Below are 21,504 nucleotides of genomic sequence, written 5' to 3'. Positions count from 1 at the left end.
GTGTGAGAAACTCATCATGCAAGCGGTCAGACAAGTGAAAATTATGGTCAGTAAAGAAAACTTTAAGCTCGTCTCAATTTTTTTTTTTTTAAATTGTCTCAATACTTTCCCCCTTGATAACTAGCGCACTTCTGTATGTTGTACAAGCGTTACATGGTCACTGCCCATGTCATTGCCTAGTGCAGAAAATACACGAGAGTTCAGGGGCCTTGCTTTAACAAAGTTAACCATTTTCACTGTAGTGTCCAAAATGTCTTTCAAGCTGTCGGGCATTCCCTTGGCAGCAAGAACCTCTCAGTGGATGCTGCAGTATACCCAAGTGGCGTCGGGAGAAACCGCTTGCACGTGCGTTACCACTCCGCTATGTCTCCCTGTCATGGCTTTTGCTCCATCAGTACAGATACCAACACGTGCAGCAGCTACGTTTGGCTACATATGGACCATTAGTGGAATTCCCGCGAGAGAGTAACGGATAATGTGATTGGATGTTAATTATTTGACTAGGCTACCTGTATTTGACATTGTTGTTATTTTGCTGAACACTAGATGGTTTAATTTTATTTTTGGCAGTGAAATGAGGCTACTCAGGCGAGAAAAAACCTCACCCAAATGTATAGCTGTAACGGCCGTCTTTGGAAGAAGAGGACCAAGGTGCAGCGTGGAATTTGTTCATCTTTTATTTTGGATGAAAAAGGCACTTCAAAGAAAAACAAACGACAGCCAAACAGTCCTGTCAGGTATCCTAACACACTAAACAGAAATTAACTACCCACAAACCCCAAAGGAAAACAGGCTGCCTAAGTATGACTCCCAATCAGCGACAACGATGTACAGCTGTCCCTGATTGAGAGCCATACCAGGCCAAAACAAAGAAATACAAAGCATAGAAAAAAGGACACAGAATGCCCACCCAAATCACACCCTGACCAAACCTAAATAGAGACATAAAAAGGCTCCAGGTCAGGGTGTGACAGTAACCCCCAAAGGTGCGGACTCCGGCCGCAAAACCTGAACCTATAGGGGAGGGTCTGGGTGGGCATTTCTCCGCTGTGGCGGCTCTGGAGCAGGACGCAGACCCCACTCCACCACTGGCTCACCCCACTTTGGTGGCGCCTCTAGAGCGGGGTCTCTCGACTCTGGCTGCGCCGGAAGACAGGCGGGCGACTCTGGCTGCGCCGGAAGACAGGCGGGCGACTCTGGCTGCGCCGGAAGACAGGCGGGCGACTCTGGCTGCGCCGGAAGACAGGCGGGCGACTCTGGCTGCGCCGGAAGACAGGCGGGCGACTCTGGCTGCGCCGGAAGACAGGCGGGCGACTCTGGCTGCGCCGGAAGACAGGCGGGCGACTCTGGCTGCGCCGGAAGACAGGCGGGGGATACCCACTGGAGGCCTGGTCCGTGGAGGAGGCACAGGACAGACCAGGCTGGGGAGACTTGCAGGAGGCCTGGCTCTGGGCGCAGGCACAGGACTCACCAGGCTGGGGAGACATGCAGGAGGCCTGGCTGTGGGTGCAGGCACAGGACGTGCAGGGCTGGGGAGGCGCACAGGAGGCCTGGTGCGTGGGGCTGGCACAGTCTTTACCAGACGGCTAGCACGCACCTCAGGACGAGTATGGAGAGCTGACTCAGGTGACATCAATTCGAGGACACGCTCCGTAGGGCGAATGTCGTGCCTCATGCACCAACACAGCAGCTCTCTCATATCTCTCTCCTCCAATCTCCCCATCAACTCCTTCACTGTCTCTGCTTCGCTCCCTTCGCTCACCTCCAACTTCACCCCGACTGACACTGGTTCCATCCTCGGCACCACCGACCGTCCCGTGTGCCCCCCCCAAAAACAATCTTGGGGCTGCCTCTCCTCCTCTTGCCGTGCCAGCCGATCCTCCCAGAAATGCCATTCTGCCTTCACTACCTCTATCTCCTCCGGCGGGCGGCGGTATTCTCCAGCCTGTCTCCAGGGTCCCTTTCCGTCCAGTATCTCTTCCCAAGTCCAGGAGTCCTGAACCCTCTGCTCCTCCTTACCACGCTGCTTGGTCCGTTGTAGGTGGGTAGTTCTGTAACGGCTGTCTTTGGAAGAAGAGGACCAAGGTGCAGCGTGGAATTTGTTCATCTTTTATTTTGGATGAAAAAGGCACTTCACAAAGGAAAAACAAACAACAGCCAAAAAGTCCTGTCAGGTATCCTAACACACTAAACAGACATTAACTACCCACAAACCCCAAAGGAAAACAGGCTGCCTAAGTATGACTCCCAATCAGCGACAACGATGTACAGCTGTCCCTGATTGAGAGTCATATCAGGCCAAAACAAAGAAATACAAAGCATAGAAAAAAGGACATAGAATGCCCACCCAAATCACACCCTGACCAAATCTAATTAGAGACATAAAAAAGGCTCTCTCAGGTCAGGGCGTGAAAATAGCCCTGTTGGAAAATATAAATGGACTGTTTGAAAATGTGAAGAAAAATAAAATAAAATGTTTTTAAAAAAAAATTTATTAGTATGTTGCTTACGTCTTTCCCCGGCATTTTACAGCTTGTTTCTTCTAGCATAATGCATTGCGGACTAAAGTGTCATTGTAAATCTCTCTATATAATCAGGTCCATTACATTTTTTCTAAATCTGAAGCCAACAAGGGGTAAGCCTATGCTTTTAGCCATTTTCTTTTACAAAAGCCACAATACTGTCACACACCCCCTCAATTCGAGCCCTGTTCTTACGGCTGAAATCCCGTTAATGGGATCGATATGACAACAGCCAGTGAAAGTGCAGAGCGCCAAATTCAAAACAGCAAAAATCTCATAATTAAAATTCCTCAAACACACAAGTATTATACACCATTTTAAAGATAAGATTCTAATTAATCCAACCACAGTGTCCGATTTCAAAAAGGCTTTACAGCGAAAGCACACCAAACAATTATGTTAGGTCAGCACCTAGTCACAAAAAAACATACAGCCATTTTCCAGCCAAAGAGAGGAGTCACAAAAAGCAGAAATAGAGATAAAATTAATCACTAACCTTTGATGATCTTCATCAGATGGCACTCATAGGACTTCATGTTACACAATACATGTATGTTTTGTTCGATAAAGTTCATATTTATATAAAAAAATCTCAGTTTACATTGGTGCGTTAAGTTCAGTAATGTTTTGCCTCCAAAACCCCCGGTGACTTTGCAGAGAGCCACATCAATTTACAGAAATGTTTATCATAAACTTAGATAAAATATACAAGTGTTATGCACAGAATGAAAAATACACTTCTCCTTAATGCAACCGCTGTGTCAGATTTCAAAAAAGCTTTACGGCGAAAGCAAACTTTGCAATAATCTGAGTACAGGTACTCAGACATCAAAACAATCCATACAGATACCCGCCATTTTGGAGTCAACAGAAGTCAAAAATACCATTATAAATATTCACTTACCTTGATGATCTTCATCAGAATGCACTCCCAGGAATCCCAGTTCCACAAAAATGTTTGTTTTGTTCGATAAAGTCCATCCTTTATGTCCAAATACCTCCTTTTTGTTTGCGCGTTCAGTCGAGTAATCCAAATGCACTGTGCTCGCGCAGTAAATTCAGAAGAAAAGTAAAAAAAGTTATATTACAGTTCGTAGAAACATGTCAAATGATGTATAGAATCAATCTTTAGTATGTTTTTATCATAAATCTTCCATAATATTCCAACCGAACGATTCCTTTGTCTTCAGAAATGAAAAGGAACACGCCTAACTCTCACAGGAGTGCGCGCGATTGCGCTCATGTCATTTTCTCAGTCATCTGATTCCAATGGCTCTTATTCTCTCCCCATTCACAGTAGAAGCATGAAACAACGTTCTAAAGACCGTTGACATCTAGTGGAAGCCTTAGGAAGTGCAAAATGACCCCACAGACACTGTATACTGGATAGGCAATCACTTGAAAACTACAAGCCTCAGATTTCCACACTTCCTGGTTGGATTTTTCTCAGGTTTTTGCCTGCCACATGAATTCTGTTATACTCACAGACATCATTCAAACAGTTTTAGAAACTTCAGAGTGTTTTCTATCCAAATCTACTAATAATATGCATATCTTAGCTTCTGGGCCTGAGAAGCAGGCAGTTTACTCTGGGCACCTTCTTCATCCAAGCTACTCAATACTGCCACCCATCCATAAGAAGTTTTAACTTAACACACCAAGCAAGCCCCTCACTCACTGACACTGAGATATTTAAGGAGTTCATGGTGACTGAAGAAATTTGCTGACAAAATCTATGGATATTAAACTATAATTTAGTCTGTCAAACAGGTAGGCCTACCTCTTATTTCTTGAATAGGAAGAAATAGGCTCCAACACAAAGCCCTCTTGTAGTTAGTAACCATCTCCGCATCCGCTGCTTCAAAGTAACAAAGCAGTGGCCCCACCTGTTTTGAGAAGTCTAAGGGGAGCCCTTGAGAATTCGAGCCCTTTGGGTATTGACATAGAGATACATTAGAAGTGCCCATCCAAGAAGTCTCAATGTCATTGGCCACAGGTAAAATTATGTCAAATCACATTATATGTACAGTAGCTTTGATTGGACTGATCATGTCAACATCATACTTTCAAAATCTTAGCTAGCAGTTATCATCATGAATCAAGTCGACAATCTACTAGCAAAATCCTTTTCAATCCTTGTCATATGAAGATAAATAATGATTAGAAATTATAAATAAAAATGTATCGGTGCTCATCGGCCATTGGACATAAACATTACACAACAAGTTGGAAATCGCAAATTCAACAATGAGTGGTTTGGAAGGAAGTGAGCACAAGGTGAGTCCAAAAATGTATTGTATGCTGCTGCAAAAATGACGTAATATGCCAGGGAGATATGTATACTGTAGCTAAGAAAGTAACACTACAGTTGAAGTCGGAAGTTTACATACACCTTTGCTAAATATATTTAAACTCAGTTTTTCACAATTCCTGACATTTAATCCTAGTAAGAATTCCCTGCCTTAAGTCAGTTAGGATCACCACTTTATTTTAAGAATGTGAAATGTCAGAATAATAGTAGAGAGAATTATTTATTTCAGGTGTTATTTCTTTCATCACATTCCCAGTGGGTCAGAAGTTTACATACACTCAGTTAGTATTTGGTAGCATTGCCTTTAAATTCTTTAACTTGGGTCAAACGTTTCAGGTAGTCTTCCACAAGATTCCCACAATAAGTTGGGTGAATTTTGGCCCATTCCTCCTGACAGAGCTGGTGTAACTGAGTCAGGTTTGTAGGCCTCCTTGCTCGCACACGCTTTTTCAGTTCTGCCCACAAATTCTCTATAGGATTGAGGTCAGGGCTTTGTGATGGCCACTCCAATACCTTGGCTTTGTTGTCCTTAAGCCTGCCACAACTTTGGAAGTATGCTTGGGGTCATTTTCCATTTGGAAGACCCGTTTGCGACCAAGCTTTAACTTCCTGACTGATGTCTTAAGATATTGCTTCAATATATGCACATGATTTTCCTCCCTCATGATGCCATCTATTTTATGAAGTGCACCAGTCCCTCCTGCAGCAAAGCACCTCCACAACATGATGCTGCCACCCCCCGTGCTTCACGGTTGAGATGGTGTTCTTCGGCTTGCAAGCCTCCCCCTTTTTCCTCCAAACATAACGATGGTCATTATGGTCAAACAGTTCTATTTTTGTTTCATTAGACCAGAGGACATTTCTCCAAAAAATACGATCTTTGTGCACTTTTTTTATGGCGGTTTTGGAGCAGTGGCTTCTTCCTTGCTGAGCGGCCTTTCAGGTTATGTCGATATAGGACTCGTTTTACTGTGGATATAGATACTTTTGTACCTGTTTCCTCCGGCATCTTCACAAGGTCCTTTGCTGTTGTTCTGGAATTGATTTGCACTTTTCACAGCAAAGTACGTTCATCTCTAGGAGACAGAACGCATTTCCTTCCTGAGCGGTATGCCGGCTGAGTGGTCCCATGGTGTTTATACTTGCGTACTATTGTTTGTACAGATGAATGTGGTACCTTCAGGCGTTTAGAAATTGCTCCTAAGGATGAACCAGACTTATGGAGGTCTACCATTTTTTTCTGAGGTCTTGGCTGATTTCATTTGATTTTTCCCATGATGTCAAGCAAAGAGGCACTGAGTTTGAAGGTAGGCCATGAAATACATCCACAGGTACACCTCCAATTGACTCAAATTATATCAATTAGCCTATCAGAACCTTCTAAAGCCATGTCATAATTGTATGGAATTTTCCAAACTGTTTAAAGGCACTTTCAACTTAATGTATGTAAACTTCTGACCCACTGGAATTGTAATACAGTGAATTATAAGTGAAATAATCTGTCTGTAAACAATTGTTGAAAAAAATTACTTGTGTCATGCACAAAGTAGATGTCCTAACCGACTTGCCAAAATTATAGTTTGTTAACAAGAAATTTGTGGAGTGGTTGAAAAACAAATTTTAATGACTCCAACCTAAGTGTATGTAAACATCTGACTTCAACTGTAAGTGTATGTTGTGTAGTAAGAAGTTAGTAGCCCATGTGCCTCACGCTAATCATTTTGTCCCTTTTCCCCTCTTTCGCCTACTGTTCTGACTTGGTGGTGCACGCGCGCATGTAGCCTATAACCTGTTTTAGAGAAATGTAATCATCGAATATTGTAAGAGCTTTCAAATTAAATCAAACTTTATTTGTCACATGTGCCGAATACAACTAGTGTAGACCTTACAGTGAAATGCTTACTTACAAGCTCAGTTCAAGTAGAGTTAAGAAAATATTTAACAAATAAACGAAAGTAAAAAAGAATATAAAGTAACACAATAAAATAACAATAACGAGGCTATATACAGGTGGTACCGGTACCGAGTCAATGTGCGGGTGTACAGTTTAGTCGAGGTACATGTAGGTAGGGGTGAAGTGATTATGCAAAGATAATAAACAGCGAGTAGCAGCAGTGTACAAAAAAAAAGGGGGGGGGTGTCAATCTAAATAGTCTGGTGGCCATTTGATTAATTGTTCAGCAGTCTTATGACTTGGGGGGTAGAAGCTGTTAAGGAGCCTTTTGGTCCTAGACTTGGCACTCCGGTACCACTTGCCGTGTGGTAGCAGAGAAAACAGTCTATGACTTGGGTGACTGGAGTCTCTAACAATTGTTTGGGCCAGTCTCTGACACTGCCTATTATATAGGTCCTGGATGGCAGGAAGCTTGGCCCCAGTGATGTACTGGGCCATACGCACTACCCTCTGTAGCACCTTACGGTCAGATGCCGAGCAGTTGCGATACCAAGCGGTGATGCAACCGGTTATGATGCTCTCGATGCTGCAGCTGTAGAACTTTTTGAGGATCTGGGGACCCATGCCAAATTTTTCAGTCTCTTGGGGGGGAAAAGGTGTTGTCGTGCCCTGTTCACGACTGTCTTGGTGTGTTTGGACCATGGTAGTTCATTGGTGTGGACACGAAGGAACTTGAAACTCTCGACTCGCTCCACTACAGCCCCATCGATGTTAATGGGGGCCTGTTCGGCCCGCCTTTTCCTGTAGTCCACAATCAGCTCCTTTGTCTTGCTCACATTGAGGGAGAGGTTGTTGTCCTGGCACCACACTGCCAGGTCTGTGACCTCCTTCCTATATGTTCTCTCATTGTTGTCGGTGATCAGGCCTACCACTGTTGTGTCATCAGCAAACTTAATGATGGTGTTGGAGTTGTGTTTGGCCACGCAGTCGTAGGTGAACAGGGAGTACAGTAGGGGGCTAAGTACACATCCCTGAGGGGCCCCAGTGTTGAGGATCAGTGTGGAGGACGTGTTGTTGCCTACCCTTACCACCTGGGGGCGGCCCGTCAGGAAGTTCAAGATCCAGTTGGAGAGGGAGGTGTTTAGTCCCAGGGTCCTTAGCTTAGTGATGAGCTTCGTGGGCCCTATGGTGTTGAACGCTGAGCTGTAGTCAATTAACAGCATTCTCACATAGGTGTTCCTTTTGTCCAGGTGGGAAAGGGCAGTGTGGAGTGTGATTGAGATTGCGTCATCTGTGGATCTGTTGGGGTGGTATGTGAATTGGAAGTTGGTCTAGGGTATCCGAGAGGATGCTGTTGATGTGAGCCATGACCAGCCTTTCAATGCACTTCATGGCTACCGACGTGAGTGCCACGGGCGGTAATCATTTAGGCAGGTAACCTCCGCTTCCTTGGGCACAGGGACTATGGTGGTCTGCTTGAAACATGCCGGTATTACAGACTCTGTCAGGAATAGGTTTAAAATGTCAGTGAAGACACTTGCCATATGGTCCGCGAATGCTTATATGGCTTATATGGCCCCGTTATTTATCTTATGGTTCTGACTTAGTGTACAGGGAGAATACTGTCAGAACGGCCCATGTTCTGAATTCTGTCGCTGTACATTTCAAAAGTGCTGAAGAAATAGTTATATTGACAACGTCCGTCTTAGCTACTCATTAATGTCTTAATTGAAATTACGGATTGCCTCTTACCCGCTCGTCGTTCCCTCATGCCATAATTTGTACATCTCAATTGTCAGTAGAAACCACATTTGTTTAAACAAGTCAGCCATATCAGATGTTTTTTAAAAAGGTAGCAAATGAGGCTGAATTAACTGTTTTTTTGCCAGACAAGGCTCTGCTGATAGCCAGGTATAGCAGTGGTAAAGTGTTGGGACTGCTGTTGGGACTTTGCTGTTGGGACAGCTTTATGTAGGCCCTAACAGTTTGTGGGCACCGATTGTCACCGTTATAGTGCAATTAATGTTTTGTTTAGTGTTGTGTTGTGTAGTGGCTTTGCTGGCATGCATTATTTTATTTTTATTTTTTGCCCCAGCAAGATTTACATGCTAAAAATCGCCACAAATTACTTGAATATGGATCATTGTGAGTCATATAAATAGCTTCATTATGGGCAATGAAACATATTGTTTTTATTCAAATCAATTATAGCAGTAGCAAGCTTACCTCAGGTCCTCCTTCTCATCTTCGTGCTCTCCCTCTCAAACTGAACAGGTAGGCATAGTCCTCACACACAGATATTGCCTTTTTTGGCCAGGGCTCATGATTTCTGATAGCCTATCCACTGCAGTGTGTAATGCAGCGTAGCTTTGTTTTATATACACCATCTCAGAAGCGCAAAATTTCAGGGAAGGAAGTACATTTTCTTAAAAATATAACTTTGCTCTGTGCTTTTCTGAGCATGCTCTTGGTATAGCCTAGACCTATAGCCAATAGTATAGGCTATGGATCATTTGATTGAGACCACACTAGGCTCACTTGATATTGCATGCCCAGCAGAGAATCATGGATGAGGGGCAGCATTGGGCACACATCGAGATTTAATAAGTAACTAATTCTCAAACACTGAGCAATATGACATTCAGGGCTCTATTTTCAGGTGGCGTTAAGGTTGCACTAGTGTCAAACGCCAGTTTGTTTGCAATTTCAACCTGTAAAGTCAGTGCTCTGCTATTTTCAAACTGTTGTGCAAGGATGGGCAATTTACCTGTCTCAGCTCGCTTGCGGCCAGATAGGAAGAGGAAGGTTGGAAATATACTGAACAAAAATATAAACGCAGTATGCAACAATTTTAACGATTTGACTGAGTTACAGTTCATATAAGGAAATTAATCAATTGAAATAAATGAATTAGGCCCTAATCTACGGATTTCACATGATTGGGCAGGGGTGCTGTCATGGGTGAGCTTGGGAGGGCATAGGCTCACCCACTGGGGAACCAGGCCCAGCCAATCAGAATTAGTTTTTCCCCACAAAAGGCCTTTATTACAGACAGAAATACTCCTCAGTTTCATCAGCTGTCCAGATGGCTAGTCTCAGACAATCCTGCAGGTGAAGAAGATGGATGTGGAGGTCCTGGACTGGCGTGATTACACGTGGCCTGCGGTTGTGAGGCCGGTTGGACGTACTGCTTATGGTAGAGAAATGAGCATTCAATTCTCTGGCAACAGCTCTTCTGGATGTTCCTGCAGTGTTGTGGCATTGTGTTGTGTGACAAAACTACACATTTTAGAGTGGCCTTTTAAATGCCCAGCACAAGGTGCACCTGTGTGATGATCATGCTGATCATGGATTATCTTGGCAAATGAGAAATGCTCACTAACAGGGATGTAAACAAATGTGTGCACAAAATTTGAGAGAAATAAGCTTTTTGTGTATATGGAACATTTCTGGGATCTTTCATTTCAGCTCATGAAACATTGGACCAACACTTTACATGTTGCGTTTATATTTTTGTTAAGTATAATATAGCCTATAGTAACGACAATGATTTATGTAACAGTGCCAGTAGCCTATGTGTTACTTGCAAGAGGGACTCTCAACAAGAAGCTTCTCATTATGTATTCGTAATCTTCATTTACAAGGTTTTGGCTGCACTTCTCGAAACACTAGCACAATAAACATAATTCTACATTTCAAAGGGGGGTAAAAGTGGGTGGGTTGGCAAAGTGGGTGGGGTTATATCCTGCCTGGTTGGCCCTGTCCGGGGGGTATTGTTGGGGCCACAGTGTCTTCCGACCCCTCCTGTCTCAGCCTCCAGTATTTATGATGCAATAGTTTATGTGTCGGGGGCTAGGGTCAGTCTGTTATGTCTGGAGTATTTCTCCTGTCTTATCCGGTGTCATGTGTAAATGTAAGTATGCTCCCTCCAATTCTCTATCTCTCCCTCTCCTCCCGGAGGACCTTAGCCCTGGGACCATGCCTCAGGACTACCTGGCCTGATGACTCCTTGCTGTCACCAGTCCACCTGGTTGTGCTGCTGCTCGAGTTTCAACTGTTCTGCCTGCGGCTATGGAACCCTGACCTGTTCACCAGACGTGCTACCTTGTCCCAGACCTGCTGTTTTCGACTCTCTCTCTCGATACCGCACCTGCTGTCTCTAACTCTGAATGCTTGGCTATGAAAAGCCAAATGACATTTACTCCTGAGTTGCTGACCTGTTGCACCCTCTACAACCACTGTGATTATTATTATTAATTGACCCTGCTGGTCATCTATGAACGCTTGAACATCTTGGCCATGTACTGTTATAATCTCAACCCGGCACAGCCAGAAGAGGACTGGCCACCCCTCAGAGCCTGGTTCCTCTCTAGGTTTCTGCCTTTCTAGGCAGTTTTTCCTAGCCACAGTGCTTCTACATCTGCATTGCTTGCTGTTTGGGGTTTTAGGCTGGGTTTCTGTATAACACTTTGTGACATCAGCTGATGTAAAAAGGGCTTTATAAATACATTTGATTGATGAATTTGATTCTTCAAAGTAGCCACCCTTTGCCTTGATGATGGCTTTGCACACTCTTGGCATTCTCTCAACCAGCTTCATGAGGTAGTCACCTGGAATGCATTAAAATTAACAGGTGTGCCTTGTTAATAAGGATCGGACACTTTTTTTCAACTTTCACCTAAAATGACCCAAATCTACCCAAATCTAACGGCCTGTAGCTCTGGATCTGAAGCAAGGATATGCATATTCTTGATACCATTTGAAAGGAAAAACTTTGAAGTTTGTGGAAATGTAAAATTAATGTAGGATAATATAGCACATTAGATCTGGTTAAAGATAATACAAATAAAAAAACATGCGCTTTTTTTGTTTTTTTCATCACCTTTGAAATGCAAGAGAAAGGCCATAATGTATTATTCCAGCCCAGGTGCAATTTAGATTTTGGCCACTAGATGGCAGCAGTGTATGAGCAACGTTTTAGACTGATTCAATGAACCATTGCATTTCTGTTCAAAATGTTGTATCAAGACTGCCCAAATGTGCCCAATTGGTTTATTAATATATTTTCAAGTTCTTAACTGTGCACTCTCCTCAAACAATAGCATGGTATTCTTTCACTGTAATAGCTACTGTAAATCGGACAGTGCAGTTAGATCAACAAGAATTTAAGCTTTCTGCCCATATCAGATATGTCTATGTCCTGGGAAATGTTCATGTTACTTACAACCTCATGCTAATCACATTAGCCTACGTTAGCTCAACCTTCCCGCGGGGGACACACCGATCCTGTATTAAATGAATGATGGACTGTAGTTTTTCTTTGCTTATTTGAGCTGTTCTTGCCATAATATTGACTTGGTCTTTTACCAAATAGGGCTATCTTCTGTATACCACTCCTACCTTGTCACAACACCATTGATTGGCTCAAACGCATTAAGAAGGAAAGAAATTTCACAAATTAACTTTTAAGACATGAAGGTCAATGCGGAAAATTTAAAGAACTTTGAAAGTTTCTTCAAGTGCAGTCGCAAAAACCATCAAGCGCTATGATGAAACTGGCTCTCATGAGGACCGCCACAGGAAAAGAAGACCCAGAGTTACCTCTGCTGCAGAGGATAAGTTCATTAGAGTTACCAGCCTCAGAAATTGCAGCCCAAATAAATGCTTCACAGAGTTCAAGTAACAGACACATCTCAACATCAACTGTTCAGAGGAGACTGTGTGAATCAGGCCTTCATGGTCAAATTGCTGCAAAGAAACCACTACTAAAGGACATCAATAAGAAGAGGAGACTTGCTTGGGCCAAGAAACATGAGCAATGGATCTTAGACCAGTGGAAATGGTCCAATAGCCGTGTCTTTGTGAGACGCAAAGTAGGTGAACAGATGATCTCCGAATGTGTGGTTCCCACCTTGAAGCATGGAGGAGGAGATGTGAAGGTGTGGGGGTGCTTTGCTGGTGACACCGTCTGTGATTTGTTTAGAATTCAAGTTACACTTAACCAGCATGGCTACCACAGCATTCTGCAGTGATACGCCATCCCATCTGGTTTGGGCTTAGTGGGACTGTCATTTGTTTTTCAACAGGACAATGATCCAAAAACTCCAGGCTGTGTAAGGGCTATATGACCAAGAAGGAGAGTGATGGAGTGCTGCATCAGATGACCTGGCCTCCACAATCACCTGACTTCAACCCAATTGAGATGGTTTGGGATGAGTTGGACCGCAGAGTGAATGAAATGTAGCCAACAAGTGCTCAGCATATGTGGGAACTCCTTCAAGACTGTTGGAAAAGCACTACAGGTGAAGCTGGTTGAGAGAATGCCAAGAGTGTGCAAAGCTGTCATCAAGGGAAATGGTGGCTACTTTGAAGAATCTCAAATATAAAATATGTTTAGATTTTTTTTCAACACTTTTTGGGTTACTACTTTATTCCATATGTGTTATTTCATAGTTTTGATGTCTTCACGATTATTCTACAATGTATAAAATAGTAAAAATAAAGAAAAAACCTTGAATGAGTGGGTGTGTCCAAACTTTTGACTGGTACTGTATTTAGAAAAGATGGGATGGGTCTTCATTTTGTTATTCGTTTCTTTAACAAACTATAACGGACCAACATTGTAATTGGAGTTGATTCCAAAGCAATACATAAAATTCCATAAATACACAACTTGAAGCAGGGATTGTCAACTAGATTCAGCTGTGGGATGATTTTTTTCTTGTGTGGATGGTCGGGGGGCTGGAACATAATTACGATCACATTTCTCTCTATTATGCGTGGGAATTCTTGGGAACAGATTTCTCAAATTAAAATCACTTGGAGCTGATTTCCTGGTGTTTTTAGTCTATTATGTCCAATAAAAAATACAATTATAAAAAAAAAATAGCGAAGAGACCTTGGGGGGCCAAATGTTGGAGAATCCGGACTTGAAGGAACAACATTTATAGTCATGAAGCACGTTCTGATTAACCAGTGAGGGGCCAAGCCTCTACACACCCACAACTGGTTTATTCATCAAAACCCAGCCCTTTCGTGCCACCGCCAGCACTGTGCAAATAATTTTTAATTGTGGAAATAGCAAAAATATTTCAGACACACCACTAAACCTACAATGGTATGGCCAGCGCTTAGATTACCACAAAGCAGGTTTGTTAATCAATTGCAAATTACATGACCCTCCCCTGGACTAAATAAAAAAATACTAAACCCTCCCCCTGTATACGATGTTCCCCCTGACTGAAATTGAAAAAGCATGACCCTCCTCCATTTTCCTCCGTGTAACAATGGTGTAAATTTCGACCACTCCCTTATTTGTTCAATGGCATCAGCGCTTGGTACATAATTTTCAGGGGGAAAATGTGCGTGCATAGCGTGGGGGCGTGTTTAAGTTTTTTTTGTTGCAGTGCGCAACGTCACTCGAATGCTACGCAGTGCTGAAACCGAACACAAGCGATCACTGATTAAAAAAAGGGGGAAACTACACACACACTCTTGAACACACTTTCACCCCTTCTATCCAGCACAGCAACGTGACAAAATCCCACAGAGACTGGTAAGATCTAAATATCTTTCGGCACTGCACTAAAGGAATGATCGGTATTTTTTTTATCAGGTAACTATTGTTAGGTTTTAGGTCGATGGGAATTGCCAACGGACAAGCTCGCTGAAGTCCCTCCGTGTTCACTGCTGAATGTGAATACATCACGTATGGCGCTCTGCGTAGAAAGCACTCAAAACCTACCCGCGCCTCTTCACTCTGAACAGAAATATACTAGAATAAAGTATGTTTAAAAGGTTAGTTTTGATCACAAATGAAAGGACTATCTTTGTTTTACTGGTTCGGGCCTTTCTGTCCTACGACGAGGGCCTACAGTGTCCGTCTTTCGATGAGCAGTGTACCCAAATAGTAGTGTTCTTATACAGTTTGGAAGAGGCACACACACCCCTTTTTTTATTTCAAAACTTACACTGAAATAAATAGTATTTTGACAAGATTGTGTACGCGATGTTCCCCCCTAAAAAAACACAGACCAACCCGATCATTAATCTAAACTGTTCGTAGCACTATCTGTCACTGTGTTTCGTATGTAATTCTTGAAGATTTCATTGATAGTTTAGTAGCTATATATCCTTCGTTGTTTACTTGGCTGGTGAGCATGCACGTTGTGCTGCGTTGTTGCCGCCCGTCGCTGAGATCCTCTTCCTGAGCTATCATGGCAGCTGTGTTTAAAACCAAGGCGTTGCGGTGCATGCCATTGTGATTAAAAACACCCAGTTACGTTATTAGGAGAACATGAGGTTATAGAGATTGAATGTTACTGGGAAATACAACTTTTACCTTTAATTTTTCTGGTGTATTTCAGATTTTTGTGATCAGGACCTCTCACTTTTCAGTGTTTGTATGTAATGTCTCCATTTCCTATTAAAATATTATATCTTAACCTAATGAATTCTACGAGTTATTGTAATTTATTTTTTAATAGATTATTGTTGATTTATGACAATATAGCTGTTCCTGGGGTAAATTGCAGATTTTGCCCTCTACACTTCTAGATCATAAAATGTATTCTACAGTCTTTCAACAATTTACTTGACTTTTTTTCTGTTTTTCTTTTCTTCCAACACATGCATGTACACACAGATACACCACACCTACACCAACAATGGAATTGGCAGTAGCCAAGGGGCTTATCATCCAAAAAAACAGGAGAAATGTTCCACAGGCCCACCCCTACTTTATTAGTATCCAAGTCTCCAAATTCACCTTTTGTTTCACTGATGATTACACAACATGTTAGAAATGTGTCCATGAAACACAGTACGGCACCTCCAGCAACCAACAACGGTATGGTTTCATATGTAGGCCTAGATTTTAGGAACTTGGAGGGCCTTAACAGTTTTCTTTAATAATACCTTCAGATATCATTATCTGGCAGGTAGCCTAGTGGTTAGAGCAGTGGGCCAGTAACCGAAAGGTTGCTGGATTGAATCTTCGAGCTGACAAGGTTGTTCTGCCCATGAACAAGGCAGTTAACCCACTGTTCCCCAGTAGGCCATCATTGCAAATAAAAATGTGTTCTTAACTGTCTTGCCTAGTAAAAAAGGTTACATTTTAATAAAATGTAAAAAGAAATATTCACTGACAGCAATCAACCTGTACCTTCCCTGTCTAGTGTAATCTATAGTATCTATTGGGGTTTACTAACAAGGTCAACTTGATGCTGCTATCAAATGATTACCTCTTGTTCTTTCTGTCCCTCTTACGAACAGAAGAGCTCACTGACTGTCACAGAGACGATACAGGAGACGACTAGAGTTTGTGAGAGAGACCGACCATGTCGGCACAGAGGAAGGGAGCGGCAGCAAAGCTGCGAAAATGTGCCTTCTGCAGGACGAACCGGGACAAGGAGTGTGGACAGCTGCTAGTGTCGGACAACCAGAAGGTGGCAGCCCACCATAAGTGCATGGTGAGAAGAACCCCCAGTCGGTGGTATAGCACTGACTACTGTATGTTTTGGCCATCCATAAGGGTTTCTCAATGCCAACCAATTTAACTATCATATAAAACCATATTTAAGTGTCACTCCACAATATGACAGTATTGATATCCATGTTATAGGTTAAAAAACAGATCATTGTGAACCACTGAGTTTTGAGACACTGTAGGTGTAGCCGATGTGAAATGGCTTGCTTGTTATCAGTGACGTCACTCGCTCTGAGACCTTTATGTAGTTGTTTCCCTTGCTCAGCTTTTGTGGAGTGACTGGTTACGATGCTTCGTGGGTGTCAGTTGTCATTGTGTTCAGAGGGTCCCTGGTTTGAGCCCAGGATGGGGCAAGGAGAGGGATGTAAGCAACACTGTTACAAAAGCAATCATATAGGGCCGGGATGATACCAGTATCACGATACTCATTATTATCGTGGCAAGGAAACTAAACTCGAAGCGGATTGAACTTCTTTAGGAAAACCACCCTAATGTTGGAAACAAACATTGTTGTCATCCAGAGTTACATGTATTTATTTCCTAGCTACAGCACACACTATTTTGCATACAGCAGGTTTTTATCAGGACGAAACAGTATGGTCTGATTTGTGTTTTAATTTTTGCCATAGAATAGTTATTGCAATACTGGTATCATCCTGGCCCTACAATCATATGTTTCTATATTGTAGCATATTATTCCGATTAGCATTGTGTCTCAGTTGTGAAACCTTATTCTTCTTAGGGCTTTGACGGTCATGGAATTTTGGTTGATGGTAATTGGCCAGTCCGCGGCCACCATAATAACCCCCCCGAAAAAAAGACTCACATTTTCTCCTCACCACTCCTAACTGCATGTGCTGCCATAGAAATAGAATGAATAGAACAGGCATCCCCATTCAAGTCAATGATTGCATAATGGGTGGACTGGTGGTTATTGCGAGGAGCAAAACAGGAAGTACCAATCAGTAAGTGCTGTGATTACAAAACTGGCATAAAAAATAAAATAATCTGTCCGCTGAGCCACATCAGTTAACATAATTTGAATGAACATATTACATTACTATGGAATTTATATATAAATAACAGGCAGCCTTTGCGAGTGTACCCATGAGTTTACCAGTCAAATTGCCAGGGTTAGAGGTTCCAAGCCTGTTCTATTAATGATATTTCTATGTGTGCTGCTGCTGCAGGGAGGGTGGTGTTGCCTAGGCAACCGAAGACTCATTTTCAACTACAACTTGCTTGTTTCAGCAAGGAGCAAAAAAGTTTCATCACATTAAGAGTCCGTGTCACCACTGAAACGGACTCGACTGCATGAATGCCCAGCCATCCCGTCTTCAGTCAGCTGTTACAAAACTATTTAAAAATGGTTCTGACTTATTTTATTTTCTAAAGTCTTCATCTATAACTGTCAGTTACATGGTAGTAGTGCCAGCCCTAATTCTGCTCTCTGAGAAGTAGAACATAGTTATTGCTTGTGTTGTCCATGTATTCTGTTGAATGATTTTGTCATTGCCCTGTGCAGCTTTTCTCCTCCGCCCTGGTTACATCTCACTCAGACTGCAACGAGAACATCGGGGGGTTTTCTGTCCAGGACGTGAGAAAGGAGATCAAGAGAGGGAATAAACTTGTGAGTCTCCATAGCAAGATATTCCCACATGTCCTCACATTTGGAATGTGTTTCTAGATGGCACCCTAATACCTATTAGTGCACTACGGCAAGTCTGGTCAACTAGTGCACGATATAGGGAATGGTGTGCCTTTTAGGACTCATACCACGGTGAGTTGCCAGGTTCAGCTAGTGAGATGGGAGGTCTGGTTCTTCTCCTCCCCTTCAGATGTGTTGGTCCTGCCATCGGCCTGGTGCCACTGTTGGCTGTGATGTGAAGACATGCCGGCGGACATATCACTACTACTGCGCAGTATGGGACAAAGCCCAGGTCAAAGAGAATCCCTCACAAGGGAGCTACCTGTAAGTGCCCTGTGTACATAACCTTATTAAAACATTTAGCTTGACATTTCTGTTAAAAATGATCCTAATATTTCTGTCTTTGGATGTAGTGTGTATTGTCGCAAGCACCGGGATGCCTCCCAGGATGCCAGTGAAGGTATCTAACTTCTCTTCTATATGATGCTCAGCACACAAGGGATGGCTTTTCTTTAGACACTTTTAAAGTAGAACACGGGGATAAGTCTATACTGTTGTTGAGGGTGAATTGCCGGTGTATTGATGTATCCAATTTTATATTTTTCAGATGAACAGGAACAAGGAAGTGTTGCCAATGACTCAGACTCCTCCCCTCCACGGAGTAGGGGGCGTGGGAGATTAGAGAAAGAGCGAATCAAAGTTGGATCCCGTGGCCAATCAGAGGACACACGCTCGACCTCCTCTCAAGGTGTAGATGATGAGAGCTCCTCGCATGTAAGACCACACACACACACACACACACCCACATACAAAACATTTGCCCTGAACATGTATCCTGAGCTGTGTGTCTGTCTTTCAGAGGGACAGGTCCCCTCTGAGGGGCTCTGGGGACGGTGGCCAGCGCTGTGGCTTCTGCCACTCCGGAGAGGAGGAGAACGAGATGCGGGGCGTGCTCCATGCAGATAACGCAAAAAAGGTTGCTGCACATTACAAGTGCATGGTAAGAATTATCTCATCACTTGTCAGTCTGTACTAAGCTGTAACAATCATTGTTCAACAGAAAAAAAGAAATGTTCTGCTGAAGATGGTCTATATACTATTGCTTGTCCAAGCATTACTTTCGGGAAGATGTATGGATTGGAAAATCCACAATCCATTTGCTGCTATACTCTGATTTGCCCTGTCTGTCACTCCTACCTGGCAGCTGTTCTCATCGGGAACCGTCCAACTCACTACCTCCTCACGGGCTGAATTTGGGAACTTTGACATCAAAACGGTCATCCAGGAAATCAAGAGGGGGAAGAGAATGGTGAGAACCTTGCAGGTAGCACTGTAGTATGGTAATGTGAAGATGCAAAGGTTGCTCAGTGGGACAAGTAGCTTACTAGCACTAGCAACTAATAATATTTTATTTGCAGAGAATTTTAATGCATTTCTACAGAATATGGGGGAAGATCCTTGAAAGTCGCCAATGCTATATCAGAGACCTGCTGTTGTATTACCAATCAGATTGATGTACCCATAGAGATCCTATTAAATTAGTATTATAGTTCTATGGATGTACCTTCCTTAGTTGAATGCACTGACTAAGTTGCTCTCGATAAGAGCGTCTGCTAAATTACAAAAATGTAAATGTGTATTGATGGTCTCTTCCAGAAATGTACCCTGTGTACCCAGTTGGGAGCCACTATTGGCTGTGAGATCAAAGCCTGTGTGAAGACCTATCATTATCACTGCGGCCTGCAGGACAAGGCCAAGTACATAGAGAACATGGCTCGTGGCATCTACAAGTGAGACCCCTCTGCTTTCTCATTTTCAGGTGTCAAGTCCTCACCTATGGATAGTTTTCTTCTGGTTCATAAAATAAACACTTAGTTTGCTGTTGGTGATTAATTACATTGCAACTACTTAGATAAAGTATAATTTATTTGCTCCTGACAGACCTCAATTATAATCCTCAAGTTAATATTCCTGTCTGTAATGATATGTAACTGTCGTAAAAATCTAAGTTGACATTACCCTATTTTCTCTTCTCCAGGCTGTACTGTAAGAATCACAGTGGGAATGAGGAGCGGGATGAGGAGGATGAAGAGAGGGAGAGTCGCAACAGAGAGAGGGCGGCAATTGATCACGGGGGAACGCTGCCTCCGCCACAAATCAATGGCAACTAGGTATGGCACTGTCACACCTGCCTGGATCAAATGGTGATGAATAAGTACCAATAGGCCAGCAGCTATCAAGTATCTGGTATACGGCTGATGTCAATGTACTCCCTTCACAGGTGATGGTTAAGGATTGCAGGATAAGAAGAGGGGATATCCAAGATGGAGCAAAGATATTTTTCTATTGCGTTCTTCTCCCGAAGTAGGGGGCCACTGCCAGCCCCCTCATTCACCATTTCAGTTTCTTCAAACATCAGACACACACACCCCTGCCAGATGTGAACATGTCAGCCCCTGGCTTCTTCACAAACCTCTTTCGTATTGTTAAGTTTCATGGATGAGAAATGGCACGGCCGGACTGGAGTACTAAGAGCAAAACACTGCTGCTGGGTAAAAGACGAAGCATGAGAGTTGTGGTCTCCCTGTAATACATGTTGTATTGCTCTTAAAGAAGACATGACTCGACAAAGTTATCGACATTCATTGTATCTTGCTTCCCATGTGCCCCACAGCATTCTAGTCCTATACAAACAATATTATTCTTCCTCTAGCTCTTCTTCAAGGAGGCTGCCTTGTAATATTGTAGATTTTTTCCCCCAGTCTCTTCCTAATTATGGAATTTGATTTACTTTGTTGTAGCTGTAATCTCTCTCAAGAAATTCCTTTTTTACTTCTCTAAAAAAAAAAGTGTATTGTTTGACAACTATATCATAATCATGAATACTATTGAATATTTGTGGCTTTCTTTATAGTCAGTCAGGATTAAAGTTAATCTGCTAGCATGCAGCACTTTAGATTGTTTATTCATGTTCTGTATTGCTCCAACATGCCCATGCAGACTTCTTTATAAGGAAAAAATATTGACTTAAGTTTTTGTGCTATTCTCATTTTCTCAGCATCCACTATTGTATTTGTGAAGGGTTACAATTACAGGCTACAATATACATTTTGTATTACACTTATTATACTGCTGAAATGTTTTTGTCCAACATAAGAAACCAAGAAAAAAACATTTTGATGTTGTCCAGCAGGTGGCAGTATTCCTTTTCATTTTATGATTTTAATATTTTACCAGGCATGTTATTTCGAAAGCTTCCAAATATGATTTTTTTTTCATTTTTACTTTTAAACTGCCAGATCAATATAAGATGCCTCACAAATAGTGGTTGTTGATGGACGCTTTGGGATTGGAGGAGTTTTGTTATGGTCAGATAATAGGGTGAGGAATGTCACAGATACCTGGATGTTGACCAGAGCAAGAAGGCCCTTCAGCAGTACCCCAGTCAACAACAACGTCTTCTGGGTTCAACCGGCTAGTTGTCTAAATGGTAGTCTGTGTTTAGTTAAACCTTGATCCCTATCCAGGCTATATATCGTTTGAAGAAAGTTTATTGTTGGCAATAAAAACGGAATACAGTCCGCTGCACAGAAAAGCAGGTTTAACATGTATCATTGTTTTGGAGCATTTCAATTTAAAACG

The 21,504-nt window shown here is 42.7% G+C and overlaps 1 protein-coding gene across 1 annotated transcript; it reads left to right on the top strand.

The window, feature by feature from the left end:
- The first annotated feature begins 14,121 nt into the window (after nucleotides 1-14,121).
- On the top strand, nucleotides 14,122-21,471 carry phf6 (PHD finger protein 6). The gene is made up of 11 exons (XM_014212852.2): nucleotides 14,122-14,282; nucleotides 16,001-16,197; nucleotides 17,740-17,844; nucleotides 18,053-18,186; nucleotides 18,276-18,322; nucleotides 18,470-18,636; nucleotides 18,722-18,862; nucleotides 19,067-19,171; nucleotides 19,519-19,652; nucleotides 19,901-20,033; nucleotides 20,144-21,471. The coding sequence occupies exons 2-10, from the start codon at nucleotides 16,066-16,068 to the stop codon at nucleotides 20,031-20,033; spliced, it is 1,098 nt and encodes a 365-aa protein (XP_014068327.2). The 5' UTR covers nucleotides 14,122-14,282; nucleotides 16,001-16,065; the 3' UTR covers nucleotides 20,144-21,471.
- The last annotated feature ends 33 nt before the right edge of the window (nucleotides 21,472-21,504 follow it).

The sequence above is a fragment of the Salmo salar genome, chromosome ssa09 (assembly GCF_905237065.1).
Source record: "Salmo salar chromosome ssa09, Ssal_v3.1, whole genome shotgun sequence".
Taxonomy (NCBI): domain Eukaryota; kingdom Metazoa; phylum Chordata; class Actinopteri; order Salmoniformes; family Salmonidae; genus Salmo; species Salmo salar.
This window is presented reverse-complemented; position numbering and strand designations above follow the sequence as displayed.